Raw genomic sequence first — 21,184 nt, 5'->3', positions numbered from 1 at the left:
GAACATATACAGAAGCCCCCAGAGGGGTATCTTGAGCGGGTAGATCTTACCGGTCCGGTAGTATGGCACAATGCAGACGTGGCTCGGAGTTACATTCACTTAATGATACCTTTTTCACCTTTGTGTTCTTGATGATCCTTCTTTCTCACCATCAAGCGTCATGTTTAGCTTCTGCATGTGCAGGGGACGGGACTAGGGGTCCTAAAATGTCTCTAGTAAGCCCTAATGAGGCCAATACACCCTAATGACCTCCTAATACGGGGTCATCCCCCTGAAAAGAGCGGCCCCGTCCGGAACCTGGCCCTGTTAATGAAACCCTAGCAATGTGTGCAGTGGTACCTGCTGGGGGAGTCCAGGTCTAAATTGAGGTGCGTTTCTGCACAGCGCAGTATGCGGTCTCCTGAGAAGCACGAGATGAAGCAGCTGCTCAACACGCCAACAAGAAAGCAGGGACATTGGAACCACCGGGTGTCCCTGCATGGATGAGCCCTGCCACACGCACGCTGCACATCAATTTAGACCTGGACTCCCCCAGCAGGTATCACTGTACATATTGCTAGGGTTTCATTAACCGGGCCAGGTTCCGGGCGGGGACGCTCTTTGCAGGGCGATGTCATTAGGGCATACTAGAGACAGTTTAGGACCCCCAGTCCCGTCCCCTGCACATGCAGAAGTTAAACATGACGCTTGATGGTGAGAAAGAAGGATCATCAAGAACACAAAAGGTGAAAAAGGTATCATTAAGTGAATGTAACTCTGAGCCACGTCTGCATTGTGCAATACTACCGGACCGGTAAGATCTACCCGCTCAAGATACCCCTCTGGGGGCTTCTGTATATGTTATAGATGCTAGCACACTTCTTTTTGGTTGTGGTTTTTGTTTGATTGTATGTTTGTTCGTCCTTTTGGGGGTTCATTACACCAGGGGATTCTCTAGGCTTGTCCCTTTTGTGTATTTTTTATACCTACTTTATTAAAAGTTAAGTCTTAATTTGTTATACTGCCCCCCTTTAAAATGTTTTATCTGTAACATAGCCAAGACGGATCTGTATTGAACACCATTGAAAGTCAATGGAGGACAGATCCGTTTTCTATTGTGCCAGTGAAATCTGATCCGTCCCCATTGACTTACATTGTGTGTCAGGACGGATCCATTTGGCTCAGTTTCATCAGACACCAAAACGCTGCAAGCAGTGTTTTGGTGTCAGTCTCCAAAGCGGACTGGAGACGGAACTGATGCATTCTGGGCAGATCCTTTTCCATTCAGAATGCAGACTGATCCGTTTTGGACCGTTTGTAAGAGCCCTGAACGGATCTCAGAAACGGAAAGCCGAAACGGCAATGAAAAGTAGCCTTAGCCAGATACTGCCGTTCACTGCAGGACCTCAGTGACTATGATGGGATCAGTCTGGTTTCTGGCATCAGTGCCGGGTTTTGGCCACATAAAAAACCCTGCGGGCACCGGCGTTTGTCCGCCCAACACACGGTATCCATGCCGGAAACCAGCAGGACCCCATCATAATTTTTTGCATGATTAAAGGAATGTATCATCAGAAAACTATTTAAATCAAGTTTTATGTTACACATTTTTTAAGAATTACCGGTGATGTTTTCGCAGAGGCAACTAAAGCAAAATAATAGTCGCCACTTCCTGGTTTGTACAGATCATTTTTCAGCAGTCATCTCATTATCACAGTAGGGATTACAATGACCCATCACATACAGCGATAACACAGGGGCACCATTCACAATAGGTGATCCTCATAGCTTATCAGCTCCCTCCTGACCTCTGCAGAGGTCACAGACCATGTCCAGAAAACCCTGGAAATGCTCAATGAGTTCTCTTCAGTCTATTGCAGGGATTCTCAACCTGCAGCCCTCCAGCTGTTTCAAAACTACAACTTTCAAAACTACAACTCGCATGCTGGGGGTTGTAGTTTTTCAACAGCTAGAGGGCCGCAGGTTGAGCATCCCTGGTCTATAGACCGTGGTGGCTGTAAAGCATCTCTCTAAATGCTGTTACCAACCACTCAGGCAAGATGGCCGCCCCCACAATCATGTTCTGGAAACAGAATTTAAAAAAATCTGCAATCAGAAAATAAATAAAAAAATTGTTTTAGAAAAAAAAAGGACACGTGTCGCTATCTGGTTTTAACTGGCAGAAACAAAAATTATAGGCGACACATTCCCTTTAAATCCGCAGCAAAACTGCGGTGGATCCGCAACGAGATCTTCGGAGAAATATTCTGCTGTGTGTTCTCAACCTAGCAGCTCCAAACCCAAAGAAAATTAACTGAGCAAAGTAGTTAAAAAAAAAGAGAATCACTATTAACCCTTGCTGTACTGCCGCATATACTGAGGACTGTTTTGAAGACACAATTCCATTTTAAAGAAAAAAAAATTATTAAATATGACATCAATGGAGCCTGAAAGATGCTGGACTTAAAGATATTGATTATCAGCCGGTCAGTAACAAAGGCTATAATAAAAAGGAATATAGTTAAAATCTGGTATTATAATTATTTTTTTTTTATTGTAGAAGCAAATGCTGTTCCTCGGCCCCAGAGATATGGGAGTTGCCTGAAAATACAGCAGAGCTTGTTGACAGAGTCACGTCTCCTCTGCCGCACTTGTCTCCGAGACCGCTCGGCTCTGGACGCTTTTGCACTGCACATTCCAACACGATATAAACCATAAAACCTCCTCAAGAGATAAATGACAAGTCGTACAACTGACTGGGACACACTAGAAGTGCCCCAAACGTTAGGATACAGCCCCAAACAGCGTAAAATCTTCAGATTTCCTGCAGTGGAATCGCAGCTGGAAAATCCACAGCATTTAGGGTAGGTAGGAATTTCAGAGCAAAAAAAAAGACCATCAGTTTTAACATGCAGATTCCCCATTGAAATCAATTCTGGAGGGATTTCTGGATGTGTTTTTGGTGTGGATTTTTGGAGCCCAAATCTTATCCATACGTTGGACTTTTTTTTGCAACAAACTTTTGCAAAAAAAACTTCTCTCCTAAATGCTGCAAAGCAGTGGAGATAGAAACGCATGGTTTTAAGTGAGGTCATCCCTAAGCAGGCATTATGCCTGATCTGATGGGTTGATCCTGCTGTCAGAGGCCTTTTAAGAGTATATTTTTATAAGTGCTTTATGTGGCTGTGGTATTCATATATACTCATATTGCATAAAAATAACCAAAATGTGTACATTATAAAAAAAATAAAAAATAAAAATGCTAATCTGAGCTAATAGGTTGCTAACTTTCAACACTTTGCTTTTCCATCCAGATCAATAAACCACCAAACAGGTTTTAGGTCATTTACAAAAAGTTCACCAAAAAGTCCACCCTCTACTTCCTACAGTACAGGTTCTGGTCACATTTGCAGCAGTCACATTCCAGCAATATTTTCGATGGCAGGAATGGTTTCATCTCCAGCACTATTTTTGCCAAAAATAAAAACCTGGACTGACCTCAATAAAATGGGATAGGTCAGGATTTATTAAAGAGGACCTTTCATCGGTCCAAACATTGTGAACTAAGTGTCATGATCTGTACAGCGGCGCCCAGGGATCTCACTGCACTTACTATTATCCCTGAGCGCCGTTCTCCTGCTATGCCCTCCGGTATGTTCGGTCACTTGGTTATAGTAGGAAGAGACTGCCCTTGTTCTCCTGGGCGTCTCCTTCTCCCAGGAGAACAAGGGCAGTCTCCTCTTACTATAACCAAGTGACCGAACATACCGGAGGGCCTAGCAGATAATAGTAAGTGCAGTGAGATCCCCGGTCGCCGCTGTACAGATCATAACACTTGGTTCACAATGTTTTGCCAGATGAAAGGTCCTCTTTAAGACTTGTAACAAAAAAAAGAAAAAAAAAAAAAAAAAAGAAGAAACGCTAGTAATTGATGCTCAAACACCACAAATGTTACACCAAATATAAAATTTAATTAGACCCTAAAGAAAAATAAAGTTGCCAACTAATAAAGCCCGTCCTTACATATAAAAGAGCTGCAGGAAGCTGTAAATCACTTCCTATCTCGAGGACAGGAGCTTCTTCAGGATCCAGCATCGTTCTCAATGTCATGGAGCCGCCCTTACCTCATGTCCACAGCTCATTATGGCATAGGTAAAGAGACACAAACAATATGTAGTACCATACTGTACTGCAGAGAGGCGCCACTGGACGGGCAATCACTGCATGCACTTCAATAGTGAAATGGCCATGCTGATTGCATGGATCTTCCAACCAATTGCGTGTACCGTACTTCAGCACGGCCTAGGCTATGCCGAACATGGCTTCAAGTTATGATGGTCCAGAAAAGACTACTGTATATTGAAAATTTCATAACCAGAGACCACTGGAACATATACGTAAATGATGCGACTATACCCAATGTCAGCCAAACCTACAGATTTTGCAAACCATCTAACGTAACGGCCCCATATACCACAGATGGGGGGGGGAGAGAGAGAAGGATTTAGTGTATATGTCAATATAAAACGGAATATTCCCCGTCCCATGAAAAGGGACTCAAGGCATGCTGAAAGATGTAGTGCGCCATTGACCATTACTGGTACCATGCAGAAGTCAGTGGCCCCAAGGCAGAGAGTGAGGGCCAAGGGTACAGGCTGGTAAGACAGCGCCCGGCAGTTGTTTTTGGCTGCACGCAGCTCATAGGAGTCACTTACAGCATTATGTAAACTGTTACTAGTAACAAGCAAAGCTAAGAGGAAAGACAGAGACCTGGAGAAGATCAGACGCCGGAGCGAAGACGCACATCAGGCCCGAGTTCCTTGCCATTTAAGGGCCTGTGTGTTTATCACTTTTCAGCAGACAGGATTGCAAATTCTACACCGAGTCTGTTGATTTAGTCGCCTGCCTAATAAAACTAGATGACGCCGACGTCCCTTCACACCCCCAACATCTACCCAACGCCACAAAGTGCGAAGTGGAAGCACTAAATCCAGGCTGAAGAAGCAAACGACCCCAGCAAAATAAACCTTCCAGGAGATAGAGCGTCAGCCCTGGACGGAATTACAGCAAAAGGACTCGGGGGGGAGATTTATCATCGCCTTTGTGCCTGAAAAGTGGTGTTAAAAAGTCACAGATGCAACTTAAAAAAAAATAAAAAAATGGTCGCAACAGTTTTGCAATGCCATCACAGCTTTCCATAAAGGGGGTTTGGTAAGGTGGCTTGTAATGTGGCTCCATATCTTCATTTACGCCACTTTTCTGGAACAAATGAAGTCAGAAATCTACTCGAGCTCTGAGCCGTCGTAGATTTCTGTTTAGGAGCACGGACTGCAGGAGGATGCGCCTAATTTAGGGCGAAGCCTGTGCCTGGTCAGAAATTAGGTGCATCGTCCGGCGGAGCAGAAAGCGCTTGTCTTGATAAATCTTCCCCTTAATACACTAGGCAGAATAGGGCAACCCATGAGGAGCCGCTTGGCTATATAATACTTTTGACCTGCAGGAGAGTGGACTTTGCGGTGTGAGAAGGCACGCCACCAAAACGCTATTGGACGTTACCTCGACCCTTCTCTTACGCCACCACATTGGTGCGTTGGGGCTGCGTCTCAGTGCTGTATATGCTTAAAGGTTATGAACACCTTCGTTTTACTCATTTTGGGCTATTTTTTCAATTGGTCTTTATATTAAAATTAAAATAAATAAATAAAAAAATCTGCGGTTTTTGTCATAAAGGGTTAAGTTTAAGCATCTTACTTTCACTTTGAGCCATCATCTAACCCTTACACTTAAGGTATATAAGCCATATTCTTATCAGTAAGATAAAAGCTGAGCTATAATGAGTGTTTGAGCTCTCAGGAGATCAGAGATAAGCGTCACATAAGCCCTCAGTTGATGGGACTCAGAGAAACTAAACACAAAGCCTGCTAATAGAAAATCTCCACCCTGTACAGAGAAAAGAGGCTGAATTTATTATTATTGTTTTTTTAATAAAGAGGCCCCAAATGTGTCCATACCCTTTAAAGTACACGTAGGGCTGCTTTCTGCGAGAAGGAAGCCCTCCATGCTGTTCCCAGGAAACAGGAGCCCAGGAGATGTCACCTTTTTTCCGGGTGCCACCTGGACGTCCCGGGACAGCTGGCAGGTTTATTGGATCCAAGAGAATTTCCATATGAAATCTGAAATACAGCAAGTCCAACTACACCGCTACGAAGGCTATATTATGGGTTCACACAACAAAGTGATAATACAGCCATGTGACTAAGGCCAAAGGACCTACTGGACATTCCGAGATGTGCGTAAAAGTGTGCAGATAGGCAAGAGTTAAAAAAGGTAATGCCTATTAATGACCGCCGTAAATACACACATAGGCGGTCATTAAGGGGTCAAAGCAGCTGTCCACCATTAGAAAAACATGGCTGCTGTCTACTAGTAACAGTGCCAGGCCATAGGCTGGAAGATAATAGGGCTGAGCTGCAATACCAGAAACTACCCTTGGACAGGTGTGGCGCCGTGTTGGAAACCAAGCAGCCATGCTTTTCTAATCCTAAACAATCCCTTTAAGAACCTCTGAGCCAGTCACCACTATTTCAACATTACACAAGCTGTTGGGCTCCATTCACACCTTGAACTTGACGTATATGATTGCAGAGACCCCCACCGCTCATGAGAATGGGGTCCCAGCAATCATATACATCACCTGTGCTTGTGGGCACACCCATTACCTATTCCATGTCCAAAGCCTTGCACCATTCAGACATCCAGCCAGAGCTTCAATAGAGTGGTTTACACCAAAGTGTACCCCTGTGTCAGAATGGCCCAAAGTCCAGACCTAAATCCCAATGAGAATCTGTGGCAAGACTCGCCATCCAATCTGACTGAGCTTGAGCTATTTTGCAAAGAATGGGCATAAATTTGAGCCTCTAGATGTGCAAAGCTGGTAGAGACCCCCCCCCCCAAAAGACTTGTAGCTGTAATTGCAGAGAAAGGGGGTCCTACAGAGTACTGACTCAGGGGGGCTAAAGAAATGCCCACCACACTTTCCAGATTTTTATTTCTAAACAATGTTGAGAACCAGGTCTCATTTTCTTCGCACTTCGCACAGACTTACTACTTTGTGTTGCTCTATCACATAAAATCCCAATAAAATACATTTCAGTTTGTGGGTGTAACGTGAAAAAATGTGGAAAAGTTCAAGGGGTATGAATACTTTTTCAAGGCACTGTAGATGAGCAGTTTGGTGCAACAAGGAAGTCACCCTTGCACCTCGACAAACCAAAAGCTCCGCTCCCTGATTTCTCAGCAACGGAGGCACTGATCTGCAAGGGGACAAAACCGTCCGAATAAGGAGACCATGGCGAAGCTACCAGTGGATTTGGTTTACGTCAGATTACCTTTAAAGGCAGGACTGTCCAAACACAGAAAAAGTTAGGAAGTGGAAGTTCAACTAGATGGCGTCATTCATACTAGTATGGTCACCAGCAGAGGTCTCAGATTTCCTTATGTGCAGGCAGCGGGAGATCACAAATACACAGGTTAGGCTCCATTCACACGTCCGTGGAACGGGTGCGGACCTATTCATTCTCAATAGGGCAGGAATGGATGCGGAGAGCACAGTGTGCTGTCCGCATCTGCATTTCCGAAGCGCGGCCCCGATCTCCTGGTCCGTGGCCCCCGAAAACAATAGAGCATGTCCTGTTCTTGTCCACAATTGCGGACAAGAATAGGCAGTTCTATGGGGGTGCCGGCCGGGCGTATTGCGGATCCGCAATACACTACGGACGTGTGAATGTAGCCTTAGGCCTCATGCACACAACCATTGTTTGTTTCCGCGTCTGTTCCGCCGATTTTAGCGTTTCTTATGCGGACCTACTCATTTCTATGGAGCCATTGAAAATGCGGATAGTCAACCGTTTGTTATCTGTGTCCGTGGTTCCAGTCAGTCAAAAAAATATAACGTGTCCTATTCTTGTCTGCGAAAAACGGTTCCATTTAAGTCAATGGGACCGCCAAAAATGGGGATGCACAACAGTCTGTCATCCACGTCCGTTTTTGTAGAATCAGTTGCCTGGTGATCCGCATATATACCAGTATCCTGGGTGGGAATATTAAAATTACACTTTTTTTTAACTTGCCGGTCCGCAAAAAAAAAAAAAAAAAAAAAAAAGGGGACACACTGAAACACAAATGAAAACAAAAATGGCAAAGGATCCCCAATTTACAGACCGCAAAAATAAATAAACTGTCGTGTGAATGGAGCCTTACTAGTACATTTTTTATTGTTCATCTACAGCCGACTTCAGTTCAGTCTTTTTTTAAATCAGATAATTTTTATTAAACAAAACAACGGAATACAAGCAAATCTTGTCCGCGATCGCGGATAGGGGCCGGAGGACATGTTCCATCTTTTCCGCAGAGCGGAACCACGAATGCCGCATCTTTTGCGGATCCATTGAAATGAATGGGTCCGCACCCGTTCCGCAAAATTGCAGAACGGATGCGGACTTATTCACGCGGCCGTCTGAATGAGCCCTTAGAGGGGTTTTCCCCACCTTGGCCTTCAGAGGCAGAGATTGGACAAGCCCTTTCACGTCTTTTTAGATTTTTTTTCATTTTTTAACCAGAATTCCATCTCAGTGTTGCTTCTCCAGATCACCTGAGGAACATACCCGATTACATAAAGTATGTGAGCTTTCAGAGATCTCCATTTGAGTCTCAGGTTTCTTCTGTATTAAAAAAACAACATACGAGGACTTACCTAGTTCGGTTCTTGAGGCTCCAAAGCCATCATAAATCCTCAAGTAACTGGAATGACAGGAATCCACATCCTCAATATCGAAGTCTCCGAACTTCAGAAGAATTCTTTCACCGGGTTTCACTTGTATTTTCCACTCGCACACAGTGCTGTTTGGGTACGTATTAGGATAATTCTTCGATGTAAAAGTTCCACTTCCGGGGCCAAAAAACGTGTAACCACAGCCATCACCTAAACAGAAAAATAATAAAAATAGTTTAAAAAAACCCAATCACATCTGTTAAAGAACCACATACATAACGCTCAAACAGATCTTCAAGCCTCATTGCTCTCAAATAATCTCCACTCTAAAGACAACAATCGGCAGGAGGGCGCAAAGGTAAAGAGAGAAAAGGCCCTTCAACGGCTGGAACAGAATGATAATTGCATGAAATTGTTCAGACAGGCCTGAGGGCACCAGTCTGCACCGCTGTCTGGTTATTTACCCGCTCAGTTACCATGTAATACCTCAGAAACAACACAGGGGACCTGGAGGTGGAGACACAAACACTGTCCATGCAGCCACAATACAGACACAGAAGCCCCCAAACCAATATACCTCTAATAGGTCATGGATTTTAATAAAAGGTCACTTATTAAATTAAATTAGTCACTAAAAATGTCACATCTCCTTTTTATCTAATCAGTTTTTATTTTCCGATTGTATATTTTTTATTCCATTTCCAGAAAGTGATTAAGGGGGGGGCCATCTTGCCGGAGCTGTTCTTAGAAAGCATTAAGAAAATTGCTTTACGGCAGCCCCATGGCATGATCTGTGACCTGTGCAGATAGTACAAGAAAGGAAAAGATAGGACAATCACCTATTGTGAATGGAGGATCCTGTCTTATCTATACACAGAGGTGATATCATTACAGGCAGGATTAGAATGACAGATAAGAAGATAACTACAGTAAAGTAATCTGTATAAACCAAGAACTGGCTTCAAATTATTAGACATAGTGGCCAGTGCGAAAACTGGAGAATTTTAATCTTTTTTGTTTAAACATATGGAATACATGGACAATTAAAAAAACATCAAAAACTCTTTAAAAATATGTTAAACAGAGTGATTTACACAGCAGGTCATTTTCTAATGACAAACTCCCTTTAACATGCCTGACTTTTGTTATACCCTTGTCTGTTGGCTTCGGCTGCTGGTCTTAGGGTACTTTCACACTTGCGTTGTGAGGATCTGGCAGGCAGTTCCTTCGCCGGAACTGCCTGCCGGATTGGGAAATCCGTATGCAAACGGATATCATTTGTAGACGGATCAGGATACGGATCCGTCTGACAAATGCATTGAAATTCCGGATCCGTTCAATGGAGAGTGTTCCGGAATTTTGGCCGGAGAAAATACCGCAGCATGCTGCGGCCAAATACCATAAAGGGACTGAACTGAAGACATCCTGATGCATACTGAACGGAATGCTTTCCATTCAGAATGCATTAGGATAAGGCTACATGCACACGACCATTGTGTGTTTTGCGGTCCGCAAGACACGGATGGCGTCCGCGTGCGTTCCGCAATTTGCGGAACAGCACAGACAGCCTTTAATATAACTGCCTATTCTTGTCTGCAAAACGCGGACAAGAATATGACAGGTTATATTTTTATTGCGGACCACGGAATGGAGCAACGGATGCGGACAGCACACGGATCCGCAAAAACTTTGGCTCGGATGCTGACCAAAACAACGGCCATGTGCATGAGGCTTAAAACTGAAGCGTTTTTTCCCGATTGAGACCCTGTGATGGAACTCAATACAGGAAAAGAATAACGCTAGTGTGAAAGTACCCTTAAGAAAACAAGGACTGCCAACAAACAGTTGTGGGGGTGGGAAGGGGGGGGGGGGGATATTGTTCAGGGGCTGCCAGGCCATGGAAATGGACAAAGCAGTCGTTACACGGCCATTTTCCACTGTTGTGTGAATAAAGCCTAAAGTGGTTGCGTAAACGGATGCGGACCCATTCATGCGGACGTGTGAATGGACCCAAATCACCAAACACATGAGCAATATGGGCTGGGCATAGCATTTCTACAGAATGGATCCGCAAAATACGGATGACATACGGATGTGTTCCGTGTGTGTTCTGTATTTTTTGCAGACCCCATGACTTGAATGGGGCCTCGGGCCGTGATATGCGGACAATAATAGGACATGCACTACTTTTTTGCGGAACGGAAATACGGAAACGGAATGCACACGGAGTACCTTCCGTTGTTTTTGAGGACCCATTGAAGTGAATGGTTCCGCATACGGTCCACAAAAAAAAAAAAAAAAAAAAAAAAAAAAAGCAGAAAGAAAATAAGGTTTGTGTGCATAAGCCCTAAGGCTCCATTCAGACATCCGTAGTGCATTGCGGATCCGTAATACACCCGGCCGGCACCCCCAAAGAAATGCCTATTCTTGTCCGCAATTGCGGACAAGAATAGGACATGCTCTATTTTCTCGCGGAGCTGCGGACCGGAACACCGCGTTTCTGGAGCACGGCCACGGAGAGTACATCGTGTGCTCTCCGCATCTATTCCGGCCCCATAGAGAATGAATGGGTCCGCACCCGTTCCGGATAATTGCGGAACGGATGCGGACCCATTCTACGGACTTCTGAATGGAGCCTATGGCTGCATTCACAACTCAGTTTCCGGGATCAGGAGCAAATGCCGGCCGGACAAACACCCGTTGCACGCAGAGGCATTTGCCTGGCTGAAACCTGGCATTCATGTCGGAAATCAGCCGGATCACCGCTGGACCAGATTGCAGTCAATGGGGATCCGTCTGTGAAATAGAGGATACGGCAGGCTGCTCTGTGCCGGATCTACAAACGAGGCTTAAACAGGCTTTTATTCTCAGGTCAGACGTGGAGGATACACAGCCTAGTCTCTCTATTATAAACTTGTTAATCTGTTAATTAGATTTTTATAGCACAGAATCCCTGACAGATCTCCTGGTTTAAGTAGGATGAGCAGATTTATGGGTGGTCAAGATGGGGGGGAAAGGGGAGACCGAGATAAAACAGCACCTCCCCAGAAACAAGATCAAAGACATGACATTCCTCTGTGTGACACTTGGTCCTCAACTTTCAGCTAGACCACAAGTATGCTCTGAGAACATGTCGCACTTCAGACTACACATACTTCAAGACGGTTATATATAACTGAAGTAAGGAGAGACATAACATTTAGGGTGGAGAAGGGGCTCCACCACTGCGCCCATTAAATGTCAATCTATTCTTACCATCCTTTATTTACCAGTTATAAAGTGATGACAAGAAAATATTTCACCGACATCCACCCCTGCCCCAGTGTAGACCACAAATGCCACGGAAAATAGCAAAGTAAGGCGCAAGTGATAATAAGCGCTGAGTGTCAGGCTCTGTTCACATGTGCGTCATAGAAACAGACACAGTGTCGGATCTTCTGCATGGTGGGCACCACTGGGCCCCCGGATCCTACTGGCTCACAAGGGGGCCCACTGTACTAAGGCTTCAGTTGTCTTGACAGGAGACACAGCGCTCCTATCTCAACAACTGGGACCTGCCAGGAACGAGAGCGCACCGCACCTGTACACCTTTCTCCATCCACTGCCATTGGGCTTCCTAAAATAGAGCGCTGGCTTGGCCATTTTCAGGAGTTCTATAGCTGTGAATGGAGAGGTGGTTGAGCATGCGCGGCGTTCTCTCCTTTCACAGCAGAATCCCGTTCTTGAGAAAGGAACGGGTTCCAAAGTGGAGACCTGCACCTATCAGACACTTCTAGCATATACTATCAATATGCCATAAATGTCCATATGGGAAATACCCCTTTAAGGGCTCATACGGAACAATGCAAGGGCTCCGTGCCCGTATTGCGGACCGCAAACAGCGGGTTTGCAATATACGGGCCCTGGCCTTGTGCACTCCGTGCTGCAAATCCATTGACCTGAATGGGTCTGCGATCCACAAGACATGTCCTATCTTTGGCGGAGGGGAGAACGGATCGGAAACCCACGGAAACACTACGAAGCATGGGCTTCCAGGTCCATGCCTTCCCTCTGCAAAAGATAAGACATGTCCTATCTTTGGCCGTATCTTGGGGATCGTGGACCCATTCAAGTCAATGGGTCTGCATCTGCAGCATGGAGTACACATGGCCGGTGCCCATGCATTGTGGACTGCTACTTGGGGTCCGCAGCATGGGCACGGAGCCCTTACAGTCGGGTGAACGAGCTCCACGTCTGTAAAGCCACCTCTTGGCCCCCAGTCTGATGTGCACGGAGGAATCGTGACTAGTGTTGAGCGAACTTGTGATTTAAGTTCAGGTTATCTAAGAATCCTGTTATGGATTCCAAATTCCTTTATGGTCCATGGTAGCGGAATCCATAGCGCGATTCTTCGAGAGCCCGAACTTTGGACGCCAAACTTAAAACACAAGTTCGCTCAACACTAATCGAGACGGCTCTGCCATAACAGACTGGGTGGTGGAAGCCGTAAAACACTGTTGGTCAAGTTCGAACTTGCGTGTATGATCAGCTACGGAAGCCAAGTGAATCAACAGCAATAAAAAGGTACACTGCGCATGTGCACTTAGCCCAACGTACAGGCTGGGAAAAACTTCCCAGCGCGTGCGTTATTTCCATAGGCCCCAATTCACCAAGCAGCAAGAGGGTTCTTTTGGCCCCATCTGATCAGTCAGCATACTATTATTTCAAGTGTACAGGAAAGCGGAGTCGACATTATTCCGCCAGTCCGCATGGACAAAAACAGACTCGAGGCGTTCCAATGTTCTCGTGACCCGGACATCAAGAGTATTAAATGGCAAATTGACTTAACAATTGTTCTAGGAAACAGCAAGCTCCATTATAAAAAAAATGAAGAGAATCACTAACAGCAAAACCCGGTGCTGACCTCAGCCGGTCTGCGGAGGAATGTTGGGATGGCGCCAGAACACGGGCTTTCCTCGGGAAATGACGTCGCTCTGTATTTCTGGATCACGGTTGTTCTTATCCTGAATGAAAGTTGCTTTCTCTCTTCTTTATGCACATTGTTTTCTTGAGATGCATAATTATAGCATTTACTGAGCCTATTATCAGCGTCCTCGTGACAGGAAGGGTCTCCTTCCCGAGATTCAAGAGCAGTCAATAGGTCTATAAATGCCTTGTAGCAGAGGCTCGGGTAATGCTCCCGGCCTCTGAAATGTCACATATTCAGGCTGTTCAAGACAAAAAGTGTTCCTGGGCATTTCTCCATACTGCAAAGTAATAGCGGACCACGTTTTATTCTCTTTTCACCTCCAAAGTTCAAGTGTATCACTAATGCAAGGAACCTAGCACAAGTCTGATATAAAGGGGTTGTCTCCCTTCAGCAAATGGCATGCATCATGTAGAGGAAGTGAACACAAGGCACTTACTAATGTACTGTGATTGTCCATATTGCCTCCTTTGCTGGCTGGCTTTATTTTTCCATCACATTATACACTGCTCGTTTCCATGGTTCTGGCCACCCTACAATCCAGCAGTGGTGGTCGCGCTTGCACATTATCTGAGAAAGTATAAGTTATGGTCCGTGGTAGCGGAATCCAGAACGAAATTCTTAGATAACCCGGACCTTGCTTGCCGAACTTGAAAACACAAGTTCGCTCGTCCCTAATCACAGTACATCAGTAAGTGTCTTGTATTAACTTTCTCTACATGACAAAAGCCATTTGCTGAAGTGAGACAGGCCTTTTAAGCTTTGGGTGTGAATCGAGAAGAAACCGTGAGCTGTAAGGGCTCATATAGATGTGCGTATTATAGCGCTCTGCACACGAGTCGGCTCGATAGAGGGCTCTGCCCGAAACATTGCATTTAGGATACTAAACATGGTGCATGCACAACAAGGTTATCCCGTGAAAATATTTATCAGCTATTTATAGGATAGGTAATAATTATCGGAACCTGGGACCCCTGTGCGTTCCCGAGAATGAAGGTCCCCCGAGTGCCCACGTTGGTCCACCGCTCCATTTACTTCAAAGCTGCTGATGTAGACGATTCTCCATCGGCCTCAATGAAGTGAATGGAGTTGTGGACCAAAATGAGCACTACTATTCAGGGCTCATGCAGTCTGCAAAAAATACGGATCACGTCAGTGTGCATTCCGTATTTTACAGAAAGGAACAGCTGACCCCTAATAGAACAGTCCTATCCTTGTCCGTAATGCAGAGAATAATAGGACAAGTTCTATTTTTTGTGGAACGGACATACGGAAACAGAATGCACACTGAGTAATTTGAGGTTTTTTTGCAGCCCCATTGAAGTGAACGGATCCGCATACGGGCCACACAAAAAAAAAAACTGAATAGACACAGAAACAAAATAGGTTCGTGTGCATGAGCCCTCAGACAGAGGAGTTGAGGACCCGTCGTTCTTGGGAACATGGGGAGTCCCAGTAGCTTGATCCGATAGTTATCATCTACCCTGTGGAGTGACGTATGCACTACCTGTCCCTGGCCCCCCCAAAGCTTCCGACATGTAACACCTATCCTGTCCAATAGTCCACGGCAGAGGCATGCGCAGGAACTTGTACAGAGACACACGAGTACGTATGAACCTGTACTACAGAACCATCAACACTGAAACGTGCCGCCATATGGTGCCTCCATGCAGCACTGCACTTCAGAGATATGCGTCCTTTGCAGCAATGTTAATTTGTCATCAAATGCATCGCAGGCATAAAAACCATGAGTTGTCGGCAGCACACTGTCACATATATGGTGACAGACTGCGGACAGTAATGAAAGTGTATGCGTCTGTACAATCGCTCAGTCACATACAGAACTGATGACTGCCCCATGTAACGGGAGCTGAACGAGCTTGCTATATCCTCAAATCTGGACAGTTAGCAAGAACCCCCCCAGTGTAAACGGGCCTGTATTTACAGAGAACGACACGTGCCCAAATCATTCCGGCACTGCTCTCGTAACGAGTAGTGCGCCTGCAGAAGGGTTACATAGCCAGGGCCGATTTTCATCTCCTAGAATTTCAATGACAGCATGCAGAGATCTTGAATCCTGGGAAATTCATACACAAGGTATAATAGACAGTGACATAACTTGCCGTAGTACAACCATTTCAAGCCTACACAGGTTTTATTTGATAAATCTGGAACCCAGAAGACACCATCACCAGACCCGGGCCTATAGGTGCCATTAATATGCTCACATTTGTACGGCGTTAGTGCAGCATTAGTACCAATGATTGGCAGAAGTCGCTTCTCCGCGATACGGCAGAACCGCAAGTCTTTGTACTAAGCTGAAAGCAAATCATTACATCCCCAGTAAATGAATACAAGTCACTGGGGTATTTTATTAGGTGCACAGTAAATGAAGGAAACCGCTCTGACAAGCGGAGAACACTTGAAATTGTATTTCTGCCCACTGCCAATCGATCGCGGAACAGTGAACTGGGGCGGCGGATCCTGCGTGCACGTCCGTGCAGCTGCCCGTCTTTATATGTCCCTTTGGTGCAATCACCAGGATCGCTTCATTAGCACGTTAAACCTCTACGCGAAGCTTTAATGGTGATCATAATTGCAGGATGCATTAAGAGTAGAGATGAAGAAATCAATGTGTCTGATCAACCAAAGGACTAAACCTGCAGGGGGGGGGGCGCATGTCCCTGCAGCTGAAGACACTCACCCTGCCGTTTGATTGACAGGGCCACACATCTCAGCCGCTCCTCCGAGTAGGCATGCATGTAGCAGCGACTGTGCATGCGCCACTGCACTACAAAGTAGCAGCACGTGAATAGATGCTGCTCAGGAAATGGAAGCAGGGCAGCGGCGCAGGCGCCAGTGAAGATGTGCGGCCCTCTCAATCAAGGGGCAGGGGAGGCGTCTTCAGCTGCGGGGATGCCCCTTGCAGGGGCAAAACTTTTGTGGAGGAGATAAAACGATTTACTCATCACTAGTAAAAATTGTAAGGGTGTGTCTGCACGGCGATGTGTCGCTCGACAAAAAGGATACCGCTACACGGTGACTTCTTGTCGCAGAAAAGTCTTCCAATTTTTTTTCTAATGGCAGTCAATGCAACATGCTGCGACTGCGACACCAGTCCAACTTGGATGGATTTTTAAAAACTGTCGCAGTATGCCACATTGCGACACCATCGGCTACTTTTCTGCGATAAATCTTACCGTGTAGCCAGCCCCTAAATGTGAAAACTTTTTTTTAAACATATAAATCTTAGTCACCAATGCGTTTGAGAAATTGGTTGTGTAGTTAGCAAGAATGAGAAAAACAAGTCCGCTTTCTTCCACAATGGGAGTTGAGCTGCAGTACGACAACACGGCCATTACCTTCTGCTTCCACTGACTGTTTTTGTTTCCAGCAACGGCAAGCTGCCAAAAGCAAGTAATCGTGGAGGGCGGTGGGTGTTGGACCCCATCGATCCGATATCGATGACCAATCTGAGGACAGGTCATCAATACCTGATTAATGGGGGTCCGACTCCCAGCGCTCCTGCCAGCCAGCCGAGGCCTCTTCCTTGTCCATTGGTCATATGGATATTGTACGTCCCAGTCCCACTCAAGTGAATGAGGCTGAGCTGCTAGGCGCAGCCACTATACCATGCACTGCTGTGTGCCTGGTACATCAAGTACAGGCCTCAGCCCAACAGTCCCTTCACTCACCTGACCGGCATGGGTGCCGAGAATCGGACTCCCACTGATCTAGTATTGATTCACTCTATTGACCCCGTATATTCCCACAGGGTCGCATTCAGCAGAGCGCTCGACCATGTTAACCATTAATAGAAGAACACCCAGAGTTAAATGATGGCTATTACTGCTGGGCAGCACAGGCATGCATTTAACCTATTCAGGGCTATTGTTCACCCCACTAACTACATTGTCCTACCAAGACCCAATGCTAGAAAATACAGGCTCCTCCAGTCAGGCCTTCAAAAACGGTGAAATAGATCGCCAGCCGCACTCAGCTTGAGACGAAAGCAACAAAAGGGTTAATCTGCATTAAATACTCTTTAATTCACATACAGGATAGTTTCCTGCACTAGAGTAGTCCATTTAGTTTCCCCCCCCCTCACGTTTTACTTATAAGAGAATGCTATATTATGGAGATTATGGTGCCTCATGCAAGAACCATACAGAGACACTTGCCTACACAGGGTTAAACAGGACCTGTCCCCTCTCCTGACGTCTGTTTTAGTAACTTCTTGCATTCCCCGTGTAATAACCTTTCGAGAGCATCTATCCTTATGACTATGTTGTGCCATTCCTCTATTATTCCTGCTAGAATTTATGAAAGGATTGCCAGCAGTCTGTAATGAAGGTCCAGAGGGGTGTTCCCATTAACAATCTGACACTATCCAATCAGAGCTGCCAGTGTCAGATCATGCAGGGACACACCTCCAACTGGTAACACCCATCTGGACCTTCACGGCAGACTGCTGGCAATTCAATGTGTAAATTCTAGAGGGAATAATAAAGGAATGGCACATAGAAACATAGAATGTGTCGGCAGATAAGAACCATTTGGCCCATCTAGTCTGCCCAATATACTGAATCCTATGGATAGCCCCTGGCCCTATCTTATATGAAGGATGGCCTTATGCCTATCCCATGCATGCTTAAACCCCTTCACTGTATTTGCAGCTACCACTTCTGCAGGAAGGCTATTCCATGCATCCACTACTCTCTCAGTAAAGTAATACTTCCTGATATTACTTTTAAACCTTTGCCCCTCTAATTTAAAACTGTGTCCTCTTGTGGTAGTTTTTCTTCTTTTAAATATTCTCTCTTCCTTTACAGACTTGATTCCCTTTATGTATTTAAAAGTCATGGGAATAGATGCTCCAGAATTGTTATTACATGGAGAATGCATGTAGTTACTAAGGCTACTTTCACACTGCCGTTTGGTGCGGATCCGTCATGAATCTGCACAGACGGATCCGCACCGATAATACAACCGTCTGCATCCGTTCTGAATTGATCCGTTTGTATTATCTTTGACATTGCCAAAACGGATCAGTCTTGAACACCATTGAAAGTCAATAGGGGACGGATCAGTTTTCTATTGTGCCAGATTGTGCCAGTGAAAACGGATCCGTCCCCATGGACTTACATTGTGTGCCAGGACGGATCTGTTTGGCTCAGTTTCGTCAGACGGACACCAAAGCAGAATGGAGGCGGAACTGATGCATTCGGAGCGGATCCTTTTCCATTCAGAATGCATTAGGGCAAAACTGATCCGTTTTGGACCGCTTGTGAGAGCCCTGAACGGATCTCACAAACTAAAACCAAAATGCAGTGTGAAAGTAGCCTAATATACACGTCAGGAGAGGTCCTCTCTAATGCCTCCATACAAGGTCCATTACCTTTCGTTTCCAGGAGACTTCCAGCATTTGCGTGTTCACCTGATATGGCGAATATTCTTCATCTTTCCAGAAGTTACAAACACTGCAGCATCAAGAATATTTTTGCTGACATACAATCCCGTCACAGCGCTGTACATGGTTGGCGCTTGTTCACATCAGTGTTACATTTTTCATCATTTAAAAAAAAGGCAGTTTTAATCCCAATTTGTTTGAATGGGTCATATGCAGCAGTTTCATTCATGTTCCCATCACATTATACACTGCTCGTTTCCATGGTTACAGACCACCCTGTAATCCATCAGCGGTGGTCGTACTGGCACACTGTAGGAAAAAGCATCAGCCGCTCTGGTGGCCAGGACCATGGCAGTGCACATAGGCCAGTGCTTTCTCCTATATTGTGGAAGCACGGCCACCACTGATGGATTGCAGGGTGGTCTGTAACCATGGAAACGAGCAGTGTATAATGTGATGGGAATATGAAACCCGCCAGCAAAGGAAGCAATATGGACAATAACAATATATTAGTAAGTGGCTTGTATTCACTTTCTCTACATGATGAATGAAACTTACTGAAGTGAGACAACCCCTTTAAAAGGGGTTGTTCGGCCTTTTCATATTGGTGACCTATCCTCAGGATAGGTCATCAATATCAGATCGGTGGGGGTCTGACACCAAGCACCCCTGCCGATCAGCTGTATGGGGAGATGGCGCACGCAGTGTGCATGTGCCGTCTCCCTGCTCGCTGCTGCTTTGACATATCCATACAACAGCGGACAGGAAAGACGGGAGACGCCATGTGCACACGCCATCTCCTCATACATCTGATCGGCGGGGGTGCCGGGTGTCGGACCCCCACCGATCCGATATTGGAGACCTACTCTTCTTGGATTTTACATATCATATGGACAGGTCATCAGTATCTGATTGAAGGGGGTCCGACACCCGGGACCCACACCGATCAGCTGTTTGAGAAGGCAGTACAACTATGACCTTCTCTTTGCCTAGACCATGTGACACCACGTTTATCGGTCACATGGCCTAGGCGCCTAGCCACATTGAAGTGAATTGGCCTAGTCTGCGATACCAAGCACAGCCGCTAAACAACCACATACTGCGAACCCCAGAGCGTTCTCAAACAGCTGATCGTTGGGGGTCCCGGGTGTCAGATCCCAATGACCTATCCAGAGGATAGGTGCCAGAAAACCCCTTTAATGGATCCTCTGACGGAAGAGAAATATGGAAAAAGAACGGTGAAGTGAACAAGCCCCAAGATGTCCTAAGCAAAGCCGTAACATGCTACAAAACATGATCAAGTCTGACATTGCAAAAGAGCTTCAGCTAAGGAAAACACGATAGACGTTAGGGGGCTCATCTTTCCACGATTCTCTAGTCCAGGTGGAAAACTAATAGTGAACACATCACCAAAGGATGCAAATATAAAAGAGGTGAAAAAGTTAAAGTTTTGCTCTTCAGCTTTTCAGAAATGGATATTGCATAAGGGTCTGTAAGGAGTTGTAGAAGAGGCCATTAATAACCCACTCCACAGCAGCATCAATCACCGCTACTGTCCATCTAGCGGCTGAGAATAAAGCACATGCAGCAATGAGTAACGCAGCATAAACAGGGAGGCTGGCCGTTTAATGGGCCTGCTCTAAAAGGTCACAGAAAAAAAGTTGCATCCAGCGATCACTCCCATTCCCGGAAATCCATGAGTTCAATTTGTGCTTTCAAGACACTGATAGAACCACTGCCATAACGCACAAGATACACCTGCACTCCCATCACAAAAACGGCATTTTATAGTTCTGAGAAAAGCTCTGCAATCCCCTCCCCCAGCAGGATGTCCCAGCATAAGTGCAAGCACCAGTTGTTTTGTATACAGCCAATCATCCGTATGTAAGCAGAGCCTCCCACGGTAAATGAATCAGCAGCAATATGCAGATGATGAACATTTCTGCACAATGGTGTTGAATTTAGGGATGGGTCGCAGGGCTTGCATTCGCTAATGAAAAAGGGGGTTTATTTATGGAGCAAAAGCTCTGAATTCAACTTGCTGACAATGGACCACCCA

General features: G+C 45.6%; 1 protein-coding gene across 2 annotated transcripts in view; it reads right to left on the bottom strand.

Moving 5' to 3' along the window:
* The window catches only part of DCBLD2 (discoidin, CUB and LCCL domain containing 2), a 67,055-nt gene that overhangs the window by 23,700 nt on the left and 22,171 nt on the right, over positions 1 to 21,184 (bottom strand). For both annotated transcript variants that reach the window (XM_040423289.1, XM_040423288.1), the window contains exon 2: positions 8,732 to 8,959. In XM_040423289.1, the coding sequence (XP_040279223.1) occupies positions 8,732 to 8,959 (228 nt within the window). The remainder of the gene's footprint in view (positions 1 to 8,731; positions 8,960 to 21,184) is intronic.

Source organism: Bufo bufo, chromosome 3 (assembly GCF_905171765.1).
Source record: "Bufo bufo chromosome 3, aBufBuf1.1, whole genome shotgun sequence".
Lineage (NCBI taxonomy): Eukaryota > Metazoa > Chordata > Amphibia > Anura > Bufonidae > Bufo > Bufo bufo.
The sequence above is the reverse complement of the archived record's forward strand: the minus strand, read 5'-3'. Positions and strand labels throughout refer to the sequence as shown.